The sequence below is a fragment of the Oncorhynchus tshawytscha genome, linkage group LG03, assembly GCF_018296145.1.
Source record: "Oncorhynchus tshawytscha isolate Ot180627B linkage group LG03, Otsh_v2.0, whole genome shotgun sequence".
Lineage (NCBI taxonomy): Eukaryota > Metazoa > Chordata > Actinopteri > Salmoniformes > Salmonidae > Oncorhynchus > Oncorhynchus tshawytscha.
Window position 1 is genome coordinate 66,747,698 of NC_056431.1, and position 13,080 is coordinate 66,760,777.

A 13,080-nucleotide genomic window follows, 5' to 3' on the forward strand; every position below is an offset into this window, starting at 1 on the left:
ATGATGCTGTCACCCCCCTGCTTCATGGTTGGGATGGTGTTCTTCTGCTTGCAAGCCTCCCCCTTTTTCCTCCAAACATAATGATGGTCATTATGGCTAAACAGTTCTATTTTTGTTTCATCAGACCATAGGACATTTCTCCTAAAAGTATGTGCTTTGTCCCCATGTGCAGTTGCAAACCGTAGCTTTTTTATGGCGGTTTTGGAGCAGTGGCTTCTTCCTTGCTGAGAGGCCTTTCAGGTTATGTTGATATAAGACTCGTTTTTACTGTGGATATAGATACTTTTGTACCTGTATCCTCCAGCATCTTCATAAGGTCCTTTGCTGTTGTTCTGGGATTGATTTGCACTTTTTGCACCAAAGTGCGTTCATGTCAAAGGAGACGGGGCGGCAGGGTAGCCTAGTGGTTAGAGCATTGGACTATTAACCAAAAGGTTGCAAGTTCAAATCGCCGAGCTGACAAGGTACAAAATCTGTCGTTCTGCCCCTGAACAGGCAGTTAAACCACTGTTCCTAGGCCGTCATTGAAAATAAGAATTTGTTCTTAACTGACTTGCCTAGTAAAATAAAGGTAAAAAATACAATTAAAATAAAGACAGAAGGCGTCTCCTTCCTGAGCGGTATGACAGCTGCGTGGTCCCATGGTGTTTATACTTGTACTATTGTTTGTACAGATGAAAGTGGTACCTTAAGGTGTTTAGAAATTGCTCCCAATGATGAACCAGACTTGTGGAGGTCTTGGCTGATTTCTTTTGATTTTCACATGGAAGAAATGACTGCTCCAAAACCGCCATAAAAAGCCAGACTACGGTTTGCAACTGCACATGGGGACAAAGATCATACTTTTTGGAGAAATGTCCCCTGGTCTGATGAAACAAAAATATAACTGTTTGGTCACAATGACCATCGTTATGTTTGGAGGAAAAAGGGGGAGGCTTGCAAGCCAGAGAACACCATCCCAACCATGAAGCACTGGGGTAGCAGCATCATGTTGTGGGGGTGCTTTACAGCAGGAGGGTCTGGTGCACTTCACAAAATAGATGGATATATTGAAGCAATCTCAATCTCAATCTCGTCTGGAAGTTAAAGCTTAGGTGCAAATGGGTTTTCCAAATGGAGAATGACCCCAAACATACTTTCAAAGTTGTGGTAAAATGGCTTAAGGACAACCAAGTCAAGGTATTGGAGTGGCCATCACAAAGCCCTGACCTCAATCCTATAGAACATTTGTGGGCAGAACTGAAAAAGTGTGTGCGAGCAAGGAGGCCTACAAATCTGACTCAGTTACTCCAGATCTGTCAGGAGGAATGGGCCGAAATTCACCCAACTTATTGTGGGAAGCTTGCGGAAAGCTACCCAAAACGTTTGACCCAAGATAAACAATTTAAAGGCAACGCTACCAAATAATAATTGAGTGTATATGTAAACTTTTTTACTTTTTTAATTTTTACTAGGATTAAATGTCAGGAATTGTGAAAAACAGAGTTTAAATGTATTTGGCTAAGCTATATGTAAACTTCCCACTTCAACTGTATATCTTTCTCTCTCTCTTGCTCACTCTCTCTTGCTCTCTCTCTCTCTCTATATATATATATATATATATATATATATATATATATATATATATATATATATGTAAATGAGAGCTTTAACCTCTATTGTTTTCTCTCCTTTAAACACACCCTCCACCTCTGTAGTCAATGCATGTGTCTCCCACTGAATGAATTCACCACCCCTCAAATGATCCTGTGTCTATCAGTGTTCTGCCTGTGTGTTTCCCTGCTATGATTACTCTGAGAATGTACGTACGTGGTGGATATAATGTGCAGAGAATGGAAGCTGACGCAAGTGGGAGACTAATGCCAGCTGTGTTGAAGTAAAAAAAGCATTTGACAGACAAAGTGTCGACCCCCTGACTGTTCATCAATCAAACACCACACTGACACGTTCCCACAATCCCGCAGTGCTAACCCCAGCATGAATATTTAACAGGTAGAGAGAGCTCCCTCATTGCCTCCCCTTAGACTCCAGGAATCTGATTGGCTCAGGTGTCTCTCCCTCAGTGATAATCTCCTTCCTGATGTCAACATTTATACCTCAGAGGCCCTCAGGCTGTGTGTGTGTGTGTGTGTGTGTGTGTGTGTGTGTGTGTGTGTGTGTGTGTGTGTGTGTGTGTGTGTGTGTGTGTGTGTGTGTGTGTGTGTGTGTGTGTGTGTGTGTGTTTAGGCAATATAAAAAAAACATGTATTTTAAAATAACAACATCATAGCGTTATATAACATCTGCTTACAGTTTCCAATCGAATGCTACCTTGTCTTATTCTCAGTTAGCTCTATCCCAGCCTGCCTGCTTGCTCAATCCCTGCCCTTGCTCTATCCCTGCCAGCCTGCTTGCTCTATCCCTGCCAGCCTGCTTGCTCTATCCCAGCCTGCCTGCTTGCTCTATCCCAGCCTGCCTGCTTGCTCAATCCCTGCCTGCTTGCTCTATCCCTGCCAGCCTGCTTGCTCTATCCCTGCCAGCCTGCTTGCTCTATCCCAGCCTGCCTGCTTGCTCTATCCCTGCCAGCCCGTTTGCTCTATCCCAGCCTGCCTGCTTCCTCTATCCCAGCCTGCCTGCTTGCTCTATCCCAGCCTGCCTGCTCTATCCCTGCCTGCCTGCTCTATCCCAGCCTGCCTGCTTGCTCTATCCCTGCCTGCTTGCTCTATCCCAGCCTGCCTGCTTGCTCTATCCCTGCCTGCTTGCTCTATCCCTGCCAGCCTGCTTGCTCTATCCCTGCCAGCCTGCTTGCTCTATCCCCGCCTGCTTGCTCTATCCCTGCCTGCCTGCTTGCTCTATCCCAGCCTGCCTGCTTCCTCTATCCCAGCCTGCCTGCTTGCTCTATCCCAGCCTGCCTGCTCTATCTCTGCCTGCCTGCTCTATCCCAGCCTGCCTGCTTGCTCTATCCCTGCCTGCTTGCTCTATCCCTGCCAGCCTGCTTGCTCTATCCCAGCCTGCCTGCTTGCTCTATCCCTGCCTGCTTGCTCTATCCCTGCCAGCCTGCTTGCTCTATCCCTGCCAGCCTGCTTGCTCTATCCCCGCCAGCCTGCTTGCTCTATCCCAGCCTGCCTGCTTGCACTATCTCAGCCTGCCTGCTTGCTCTATCCCTGCCAGCCTCAGCTGTGTGTGTTTTATGGTCTGGAGGTCAGGGGTGTCTCTATGGGAGAAGTGACTCTCTTATTACTTCCATAACCTGACTACATCATGAAAGCCTGCCATTTAGCCTGAATGGAAGCATCTGGCCAGCAGTAAAGGTAATGTAATAAAATGCTCCTGTACCAACTAGTCTCACGTCAGAATTAGACGTTCATCCATGTTCCTCAAACGTCAAATTTTGAAGTTGTTGCAAACGTCAAATTCTGAAGTGTTTAAGGTTGAGTTTAGGCATGAACTTTTAATTTTAGGGTTAGGGTTAAGTTTAGGCATTAGCTCAGTAATCTTAAGGTTAGGCATTATCTCTGAATGGTTAAGGTTTGGAATAGTCTTAAAGCTAAAATCTAAAAAAAGAAATATATCGCTGGATTTTGAACTTGTTTATGCACATCCGCCATCCCCGTCCACGACACGCTAGCAAAACTGAAACCTACTTGAAGGTAACAGCGCTCACTTTTGCCCCCAGTGGCCAGTTTCCACTTCATCTCCGGACGCCCTCAGACATGGATGGACGTCGAATACTGACTTGTATCACGGGAGACACGATTGCCTGGTCACATACAGACGGAGATGGGGGCGGGGGGGTTATTGAGCAATAACATGTAGTAAATATCTCTGGGATATCATACAATACACACACACACACAAACTACACACACACACACACACAAACAAACACACACACACACACACACACACACACACACACAAACTACACACAAACTACACACACACACACACAAACTACACACACACACACACACACACACACACACACTACACTACACACCGTTCTCATGAAGCCACCAACATTTCCTCTGACCTGTAAAAGCCATGGCATTTTTTGAATGAGAATGTCAGCAATTCATTATTTCTGGACAGATGACCGCTGTGTGATGCTAACCTACAGTATGTTATAGTGATCAGGTATTTAACTTAGAAGAAATATCTTGCTGTGTTTTGTAAACACAGATCTAAAATGCATCTTATTGTAATTTCTACCCAGCATCAGATACATTTTATGCTTCGGTTGCACTTCTCCACTCAGATGAGAATTCACAAATGTACATTCTATCAGCAAACAGTGCTCTCTCTGACTGATGTGTAGCTACTTTTCTCCTGTAATTTCCTCTGTGAATCCTACTTTTCTCCTGTAATTTCCTCTGTGAATCCTACTTTTCTCCTGTACTTTTCTCTGTGAATCCTACTTTTCTCCTGTACTTTTCTCTGTGAATCCTACTTTTCTCCTGTACTTTTCTCTGTGAATCCTAATTTTCTCCTGTACTTTTCTCTGTGAATCCTAATTTTCTCCTGTACTTTTCTCTGTGAATCCTACTTTTCTCCTGTAATTTTCTCTGTGAATCCTACTTTTCTCCTGTAATTTCCTCTGTGAATCCTACTTTTCTCCTGTACTTTTCTCTGTGAATCCTACTTTTCTCCTGTACTTTTCTCTGTGAATCCTACTTTTCTCCTGTACTTTTCTCTGTGAATCCTAATTTTCTCCTGTACTTTTCTCTGTGAATCTTATTTTTCTTCGGTAAAATGCAGACAAAAAAGGGAAACATTAGCAAATGTAACTGGTTACATTCCTCCTGTGATATATATTAGAAATATGATGGCCATGTGTCATAAAATATGACAGCCATGCATTGTTTTTGCAGAAAATACCTTGCTAGCCAAATAGCATTGCATTACTGAAAATGAAGCTATTTTATGTGTTGCACTAATGTATTTTCTGTGAAGGAAAACTACAGCCCCTGATCACTATTAAATAAATAAAATCACTGTTGGCTTTCATTATAAAACGCAGGTGAAATGGTTTATAACATTGTTTTTATGCTCTGCGTCTTGAAAATGCAGATTTTTGAAAACTCTAACGTGAACCCTTTTAATGCCACTGCTTTCCAGATTTTGCTGTGAGGAGGCAGAGTCATTCGATCATTTATTTTGATATTGTCCATATGTAGCTCGTTTTTGATCACAGGTCCAGGAATGGCTGAAGAATTGCAACATTTGCCTAGAACTAACGCTACAGATAGCAATACTGGGTGATTTGAAAAGCCATAGTCAATCAATCAATAATATAATAATTATTTAGGCAAAAATGTTTATTTTTAATTTACAATCTGTAGAAGCTATGAGAATAGGAAGGTTCAACTCTTTTGTGAAGCATCACAGCACAGCTGAACAATAAATGGCAAGTAGAAATCCTAAATGGATGGTGTTGAGAGATAGATGGGAGAGGTTGAATGGAGCTGAAGGGTGGGACTAATAACAAGATAAACAATGTAAAACCTACAGGGTTTGTAGCCTCCTTCACTCACGCCGCCAAGCTTACCCTAGTAAAACTGACTATCCTACCAATCCTCGACTTCGGCGATGTCATCTACAAAATGGCTTCCAACACTCTACTCAGCAAATGGTTGCAGTATATCACAGTGCCATCCGTTTTGTCACTAAAGCACCTTATACCACCCACCACTGCGACTTGTATGCTCTAGTCGGCTGGCCCTCGCTACATATTCGTCGCCAGACCCACTGGCTCCAGGTCATCTACAAGTCCATGCTAGGTAAAGCTCCGCCTTATCTCAGTTCACTGGTCACGATGGCAACACCCATCCGTAGCACGCGCTCCAGCAGGTGTATCTCACTGATCATCCCTAAAGCCAACACCTCATTTGGCCGCCTTTCGTTCCAGTACTCTGCTGCCTGTGACTGGAACGAATTGCAAAAATCGCTGAAGTTGGAGACTTTTATCTCCCTCACCAACTTCAAACATCAGCTATCTGAGCAGCTAACCGATCGCTGCAGCTGTACATAGTCTATTGGTAAATAGCCAACCCATTTTCACCTACCTCATCCCCATACTGTTTTTATTTATTTACTTTTCTGCTCTTTTGCACACCAATATCTCTACCTGTACATGACCATCTGATCATATATCACTCCAGTGTTAATCTGCAAAATTGTAACTATTCGTTTACCTCCTCATGCCTTTTGCACACATTGTACATTGTATATAGACTCCCCCTTTGTTTTCTACTGTGTTATTGACTTGTTAATTTGTTTATTCCATGTGTAACTCTGTGTTGTCTGTTCACACTGCTATGCTTTATCTTGGCCAGGTCGCAGTTGTAAATGAGAACTTGTTCTCAACTAGCCTACCTGGTTAAATAAAGGTGAAATAAAATAAATAAAATAAAAAATATGTAATTTATATAATGTAATGTATATACTGTAATGTATATACTGTAAAATGTATATAGGTTCAGAAATGTTGAGAAATAGCACAGTTACAAATAGAAATCAAACTGGATGGACATCAGAAATAGAGGAAGGACTAAAAACAAACAAAATATAACTATTGTAAAATAGACTGTCTGTAAAATGTGTATAAGATGTATGGATTGAAGGTAGAAGCAGAAGTGTTTATTAGTTTACTCCAATTGGGGGATCGGCGGTAGGGTTTGCGGGGAATAATAATAAAGGTATATTCTTTAAAAAAGTATGTATGTCTATATAGGTATGTGTATGTATATATGTGTATATGTATGCATGCGTGTATGGATATATATATTTACCCCAAAAATATATGGGGGATTGGAAATGATGCAGACAATAACATTGATGGAACCAATATTCTTTCCGCAATATTAAGCTGATCCACCCCTGTAAAAATAAAAATAAATGCCACTGCTTTCCTCCTAGGACTCATTATGAAGGAAAGTAGACAAGGAAAGTAAGTCACGTCACTGTATTGAGACCCAGCCTACAGTATGTCAATGCCACAGACCACAGTGAAGGAAAGGAGAGGAAAGCAGGAAGCCATTTGAGTTTATTGAGACTCAGTCTACAGACTTCCTCCAGAGCTGTCAGAGTGCTATTACATCACTGGGATGACTAAGCAGGTTCCTTTCCTCCCTTGGTCTGTGTGTGTGTGGGTATGTGTGTCTGTGTGTCTGTCTGTGTGTTTGTGTGTGTGTGTGTGTGTGTGTGTATGTGTTTGCGTGTGTGTGTTGTGTCATTAGTATTTCCAGGGCAGGCAGTGCGGCACTTCCATTAATTCAATAGTGGTTGTGAGTCTTTGGTTCAGTAAACTGCTGAACACGTCGCTAGCCTTAACCATGACAATATACCGTACCAGTCAAAAGTTTGGACACACCTACTCATTCCAGGGTTTTTCTTTATTTTTAATATTTTCTACATTGTAGAATAATAGTGAAAACATCAAAACTATGAAATAACACATATTTATGCTTCATGAGGTAGTCACCTGGAATGCAATTCAATAAACAGGTGCATTTCAATTAACAGGTGTGCCTTTTTAAAAGATAATATGTGGAATTTCTTTCCTTCTTAATGCATTTGAGTCAATCAGTTGTGTTGTGATCAGTTGTGTTGTGACAAGGTAGGGGTGGTATACAGAAGAGAGCCCTATTTGGTAAAAGACCAAGTCCATATTATGGCAAGAACAGCTCAAATAAGCAAAGAGAAACGACAGTCCATCATAACTTTAAGACATGAAGGTCCGTCAATCGGGAACATTTCAAGAACTCTTCAAGTGCAGTTGCAAGAACCATCAAGCGCTATGATGAAACTGGCTCTCATGAGGACTGAGTTACCTCTGCTGCTGAGGATAAGTTCATTAGAGTTAACAGCATCTCAGATTGCTGCCCAAATAAATGCTTCACAGAGTTCAAGTAGCAGACACATCTCAACATCAACTGTTTAGAGGATACTGTGTTAATCAGGCCTTCATGGTTAAATTGCTGCAAAGAACCCAATACTAAAGGTCACCAATAAGAAGAAGGGACTTGCTTGGGCCAAGAAACACGAGGAATGGACATTAGACTGGTGGACATCTGTCCTTTGGTCTTATGAGTTCAAAGTTGGTGACACTGTCAGTGATTTACTTAGAATTCAAGGCACACTTAACCAGCATGGCTACCAAATCATTCTGCAGTGATACACCATCCCATCTGGTTTGTGCTTAGTGGAACTATAATTTGTTTTTCAACAGGACAATGACCCAACACACTTACAGGCTCTGTAAGGGCTATTTATCGCAGGGGAAATGGTGTTGCAGTAGTCTAGTGGGCTAAATGCTCACTTCGAGGCAAGCAATGCTGAGGCATGCATGAGAGCACCAGCTGTTCTGGACGACTGTGTGATCACGCTCTCCATAGCCGATGTGAGCAAGACCTTTCGACAGGTCAACATCCACAAGGCACGGGGCCAGACGGATTACCAGGACATGTACTCAGAGCATTCGCGGACCAACTGACAAGTGTCTTCACTGACATTTTCAACTTCTCCCTGACCGAGTCTAATACCTACGTGTTTCAAGCAGACCAAGAACACTAAGGTAACATTCCTAAATGACTACCGCCCCGTAGTGCTCATTTCGGTAGCTATGAAGTTCAATGAAAGACTGGTCATGGCTCACATCAACACCATCATCCCGAAAACCCTAGACCCACTCCAATTTGCATACCGCCCCTCCAGATCCACAAATGACACAATCTCAATCGCACTCCACACTGCCATTTCCCACCTGGACAAAAGGAACACCTATGTGAGAATGCTATTCATTGACTACAGCTCAGCATTCAACACCATAGTGCCCACAAAGCTCATCGCTAAGCTAAGGTCCCTGGGACTAAACACCTCCCTCTGCAACTGAATCTTGGACTTCCTGGTGGGCCCTCCTCAGGTGGTAAAGGTAGGCAATAACATATCTGCCACGCTGATCCTCAACACAGGGTCCCCTCAGCGGTGCATGCTTAGTCCCCTCCTGTACTCCCTGTTCACCCACCACTGTGTGGCCAAGCATGACTCCAACAACATCATTAAGTTTGCTGACGACACAACAGTGGTAGGCCTGATCACGGACAACGATGAGACAGCCTATAGGGAGGAGGTCATAGACCTGGCAGTGTGGAGCCAGGCACAAGAACCTCTCCCTTAACATGAGCAAGACTTAGGAGCTGATCGTGGACTTCAGGAGAAGGAGTGCCGAACAGGCCCCCATTAACATCAACAGGGCTGTAGTGGAGCAGGTCGAGAGTTTCAAGTTCCTTTGTGTCCACATCACCATCAAACTACTGTATCATGGTCCAAACACCAAGACAGTCATAAAGAGGGCATGACCACTCATTTTCCCCTCAGGAGACTGAAAGGATTTGGCATGGGTCCCCAGATCCTCAAAAAGTTCTACAGCTGCACCATCAACAGCATCCTGTTACATCACCACCTGGAATGGCAACTGCTCGGCATCCGACTGTAAGGCGTTACAGAGGGTAGTGCGCACAGGCCAGTACATCAATGGGGCCAAGCTTCCTGCCGTCCAGGACCTATATAATAGGTGGTGTCAGAGGAATGCCCAAAAAATTGTCAAAGACCCCAGTCACCCAAGTCATAGCCTGTTCTCTCTGCTACTGCACGGCATTCGGTACCGGAGTCCAAAATACTTTTTAACAGCTTCTACCCTCAAGCCATAAGACTGCTGAACAATTAATAAAATGACCACCTGGACTATTTACATTGATGTATACCCCCACCCCCTTTGATTTTACTCTACTGCTACTCGCTGTTTATTATCACTTTACCCCCATGTACAAATGACCTCGACTAACCTGTACCCCCCAGACTCTGTACCAGTACCCCCTGTATATAGCCTCGGTATTTATATTTAATTGTGTTACTTTTTATCTTACCTTAGTTTATTTAGTGAACTCTGTTTTTTTGCAATGTTGGTTAAGGGCTGGTAAGTAAAGCATTTAACCGTTAAGTGTACACCTGTTGTGTTTGGCGGATGTGACAAATGATAATAGGATTTGATGTGTGGTGCGGGAAAAATGACAAGTGAACCTGGGGAGCTTCACATTATCCTAAAGAAAGGATCCAGACAGCAGAATTGAAACCAGCCGAAAGCAGACCACCTCTCTCGGTCTCTGTTCGGTTTGCTTCGGGGCTCTTTTTTTTTTCACCTTTATTTAACCAGGTAGGCAAGTTGAGAACACCTTTATTTAACCAGGTAGGCTAGTTGAGAACACCTTTATTTAACCAGGTAGGCTAGTTGAGAACACCTTTATTTAACCAGGTAGGCAAGTTGAGAACACCTTTATTTAACCAGGTAGGCAAGTTGAGAACACCTTTATTTAACCAGGTAGGCCAGTTGAGAACACCTTTATTTAACCAGGTAGGCCAGTTGAGAACACCTTTATTTAACCAGGTAGGCCAGTTGAGAACACCTTTATTTAACCAGGTAGGCCAGTTGAGAACACCTGTATTTAACCAGGTAGGCCAGTTGAGAACACCTTTATTTAACCAGGTAGGCCAGTTGAGAACACCTTTATTTAACCAGGTAGGCCAGTTGAGAACACCTTTATTTAACCAGGTAGGCTAGTTGAGAACACCTTTATTTAACCAGGTAGGCTAGTTGAGAACACCTTTATTTAACCAGGTAGGCCAGTTGAGAACACCTTTATTTAACCAGGTAGGCCAGTTGAGAACACCTTTATTTAACCAGGTAGGCCAGTTGAGAACACCTTTATTTAACCAGGTAGGCTAGTTGAGAACACCTTTATTTAACCAGGTAGGCCAGTTGAGAACACCTTTATTTAACCAGGTAGGCCAGTTGAGAACACCTTTATTTAACCAGGTAGGCCAGTTGAGAACACCTTTATTTAACCAGGTAGGCTAGTTGAGAACATCTTTATTTAACCAGGTAGGCCAGTTGAGAACACCTTTATTTAACCAGGTAGGCCAGTTGAGAACACCTTTATTTAAGCAGGTAGGCCAGTTGAGAACACCTTTATTTAACCAGGTAGGCCAGTTGAGAACACCTTTATTTAACCAGGTAGGCCAGTTGAGAACACCTTTATTTAACCAGGTAGGCCAGTTGAGAACACCTTTATTTAACCAGGTAGGCCAGTTGAGAACACCTTTATTTAACCAGGTAGGCCAGTTGAGAACACCTTTATTTAACCAGGTAGGCTAGTTGAGAACACCTTTATTTAACCAGGTAGGCCAGTTGAGAACACCTTTATTTAACCAGGTAGGCCAGTTGAGAACACCTTTATTTAACCAGGTAGGCCAGTTGAGAACACCTTTATTTAACCAGGTAGGCCAGTTGAGAACACCTTTATTTAACCAGGTAGGCCAGTTGAGAACAAGTTCTCATATACAACTACAACTTGGCCAAGATAAAGCATAGCAGTTCGACAGATACAACGACACAGAGTTACACATGGAGTAAAACAAACATACAGTCAATAATACAGTAGAAACAAGTCTATATACGATGTGAGCAAATGAGGTGAGATAAGGGAGGTAAAGGCAAAAAAAGGCCATGGTGGCAAAGTAAATACAATATCGCAAGTAAAACACTGGAATGGTAGATTTGCAATGGAAGAATGTGCGAAGTAGAAATAAAAATAATGGGGTGCAAAGGAGCAAAATAAAATAAATAAATTAAATACAGTTGGGAAAGAGGTAGTTGTTTGGGCTAAATTATAGGTGGGCTATGTACAGGTGCAGTAATCTGTGAGCTGCTCTGACAGTTGGTGCTTAAAGCTAGTGAGGGAGATAAGTGTTTCCAGTTTCAGAGATTTTTGTAGTTCGTTCCAGTCATTGGCAGCAGAGAACTGGAAGGAGAGGCGGCCAAAGAAAGAATTGGTTTTGGGGGTGACTAGAGAGATATACCTGCTGGAGCGTGTGCTACAGGTGGGAGATGCTATGGTGACCAGCGAGCTGAGATAAGGGGGGACTTTACCTAGCAGGGTCTTGTAGATGACCTGGAGCCAGTGGGTTTGGCGACGAGTATGAAGCGAGGGCCAGCCAACGAGAGTGTACAGGTCGCAATGGTGGGTAGTATATGGGGCTTTGGTGACAAAACGGATTGCACTGTGATAGACTGCATCCAATTTGTTGAGTAGGGTATTGGAGGCTATTTTGTAAATGACATCGCCGAAGTCGAGAATTGGTAGGATGGTCAGTTTTACGAGGGTATGTTTGGCAGCATGAGTGAAGGATGCTTTGTTGTGAAATAGGAAGCCAATTCTAGATTTAACTTTGGATTGGAGATGTTTGATATGGGTCTGGAAGGAGAGTTTACAGTCTAACCACACACCTAAGTATTTGTAGTTGTCCACATATTCTAAGTCAGAGCCGTCCAGAGTAGTGATGTTGGACAGGCGGGTAGGTGCAGGCAGCGATCGGTTGAAGAGCATGCATTTAGTTTTACTTGTATTTAAGAGCAATTGGAGGCCACGGAAGGAGAGTTGTATGGCATTGAAGCTCGCCTGGAGGGTTGTTAACACAGTGAGGGGTGTTTTGAGGGGTCTGAGTTCCTTTTGAGTGTTCACACTGCACAAGAAATGTAGTGAACCGCACTGAGTTCACAAAAATTGGCTGAAAAGGACCAAGTGTGAAAACTGTACTGTTCTGTGAATCCTGTCAGTGACCTGTTCGTTGTTTCTGTGTTTCAGGAATTCAAGCTACTGTATGAAAGTATCCATGTCTCTTTATGTGGCTGAGAACGACACAGACCTGTGCTACAACTCTGTGATGAGACACATGGAGAAGGCAGAACTCAGCAAGAGCAAAGACATCACCTGTCCTGACATAGAGGACTACACAGAACCTGGGAAAGACCCCCATATCACCTGGTTCAAGGTGAGAGACCTGGCTAAGTGTGTGTGTGTGTGTGCTTATATTTGTCCTATTCCACACATGTACTGTGTATTAATATGCATGTGTGATTTGGAAATGTGTTTGTTACATATCTCAACTCTCCCTGAGACAACCTCAATGGAGAGTGTCTCTCTTAGGATAAAGTGCCTTGCTCAAGTTCAAAGCCACACATTTATCAACTTGTCATCTTGCAGA

At 43.1% G+C, this 13,080-nt stretch overlaps 1 protein-coding gene across 4 annotated transcripts in view; it reads left to right on the forward strand.

Moving 5' to 3' along the window:
• Positions 1–13,080, forward strand: part of LOC112238580 (interleukin-1 receptor accessory protein-like 1-B) — a 462,784-nt gene that overhangs the window by 199,447 nt on the left and 250,257 nt on the right. For all 4 annotated transcript variants that reach the window (XM_042319851.1, XM_042319853.1, XM_042319852.1 and 1 more), the window contains exon 4: positions 12,681–12,867. In XM_042319851.1, coding sequence (XP_042175785.1) covers positions 12,681–12,867 — 187 coding nt within the window. The remainder of the gene's footprint in view (positions 1–12,680; positions 12,868–13,080) is intronic.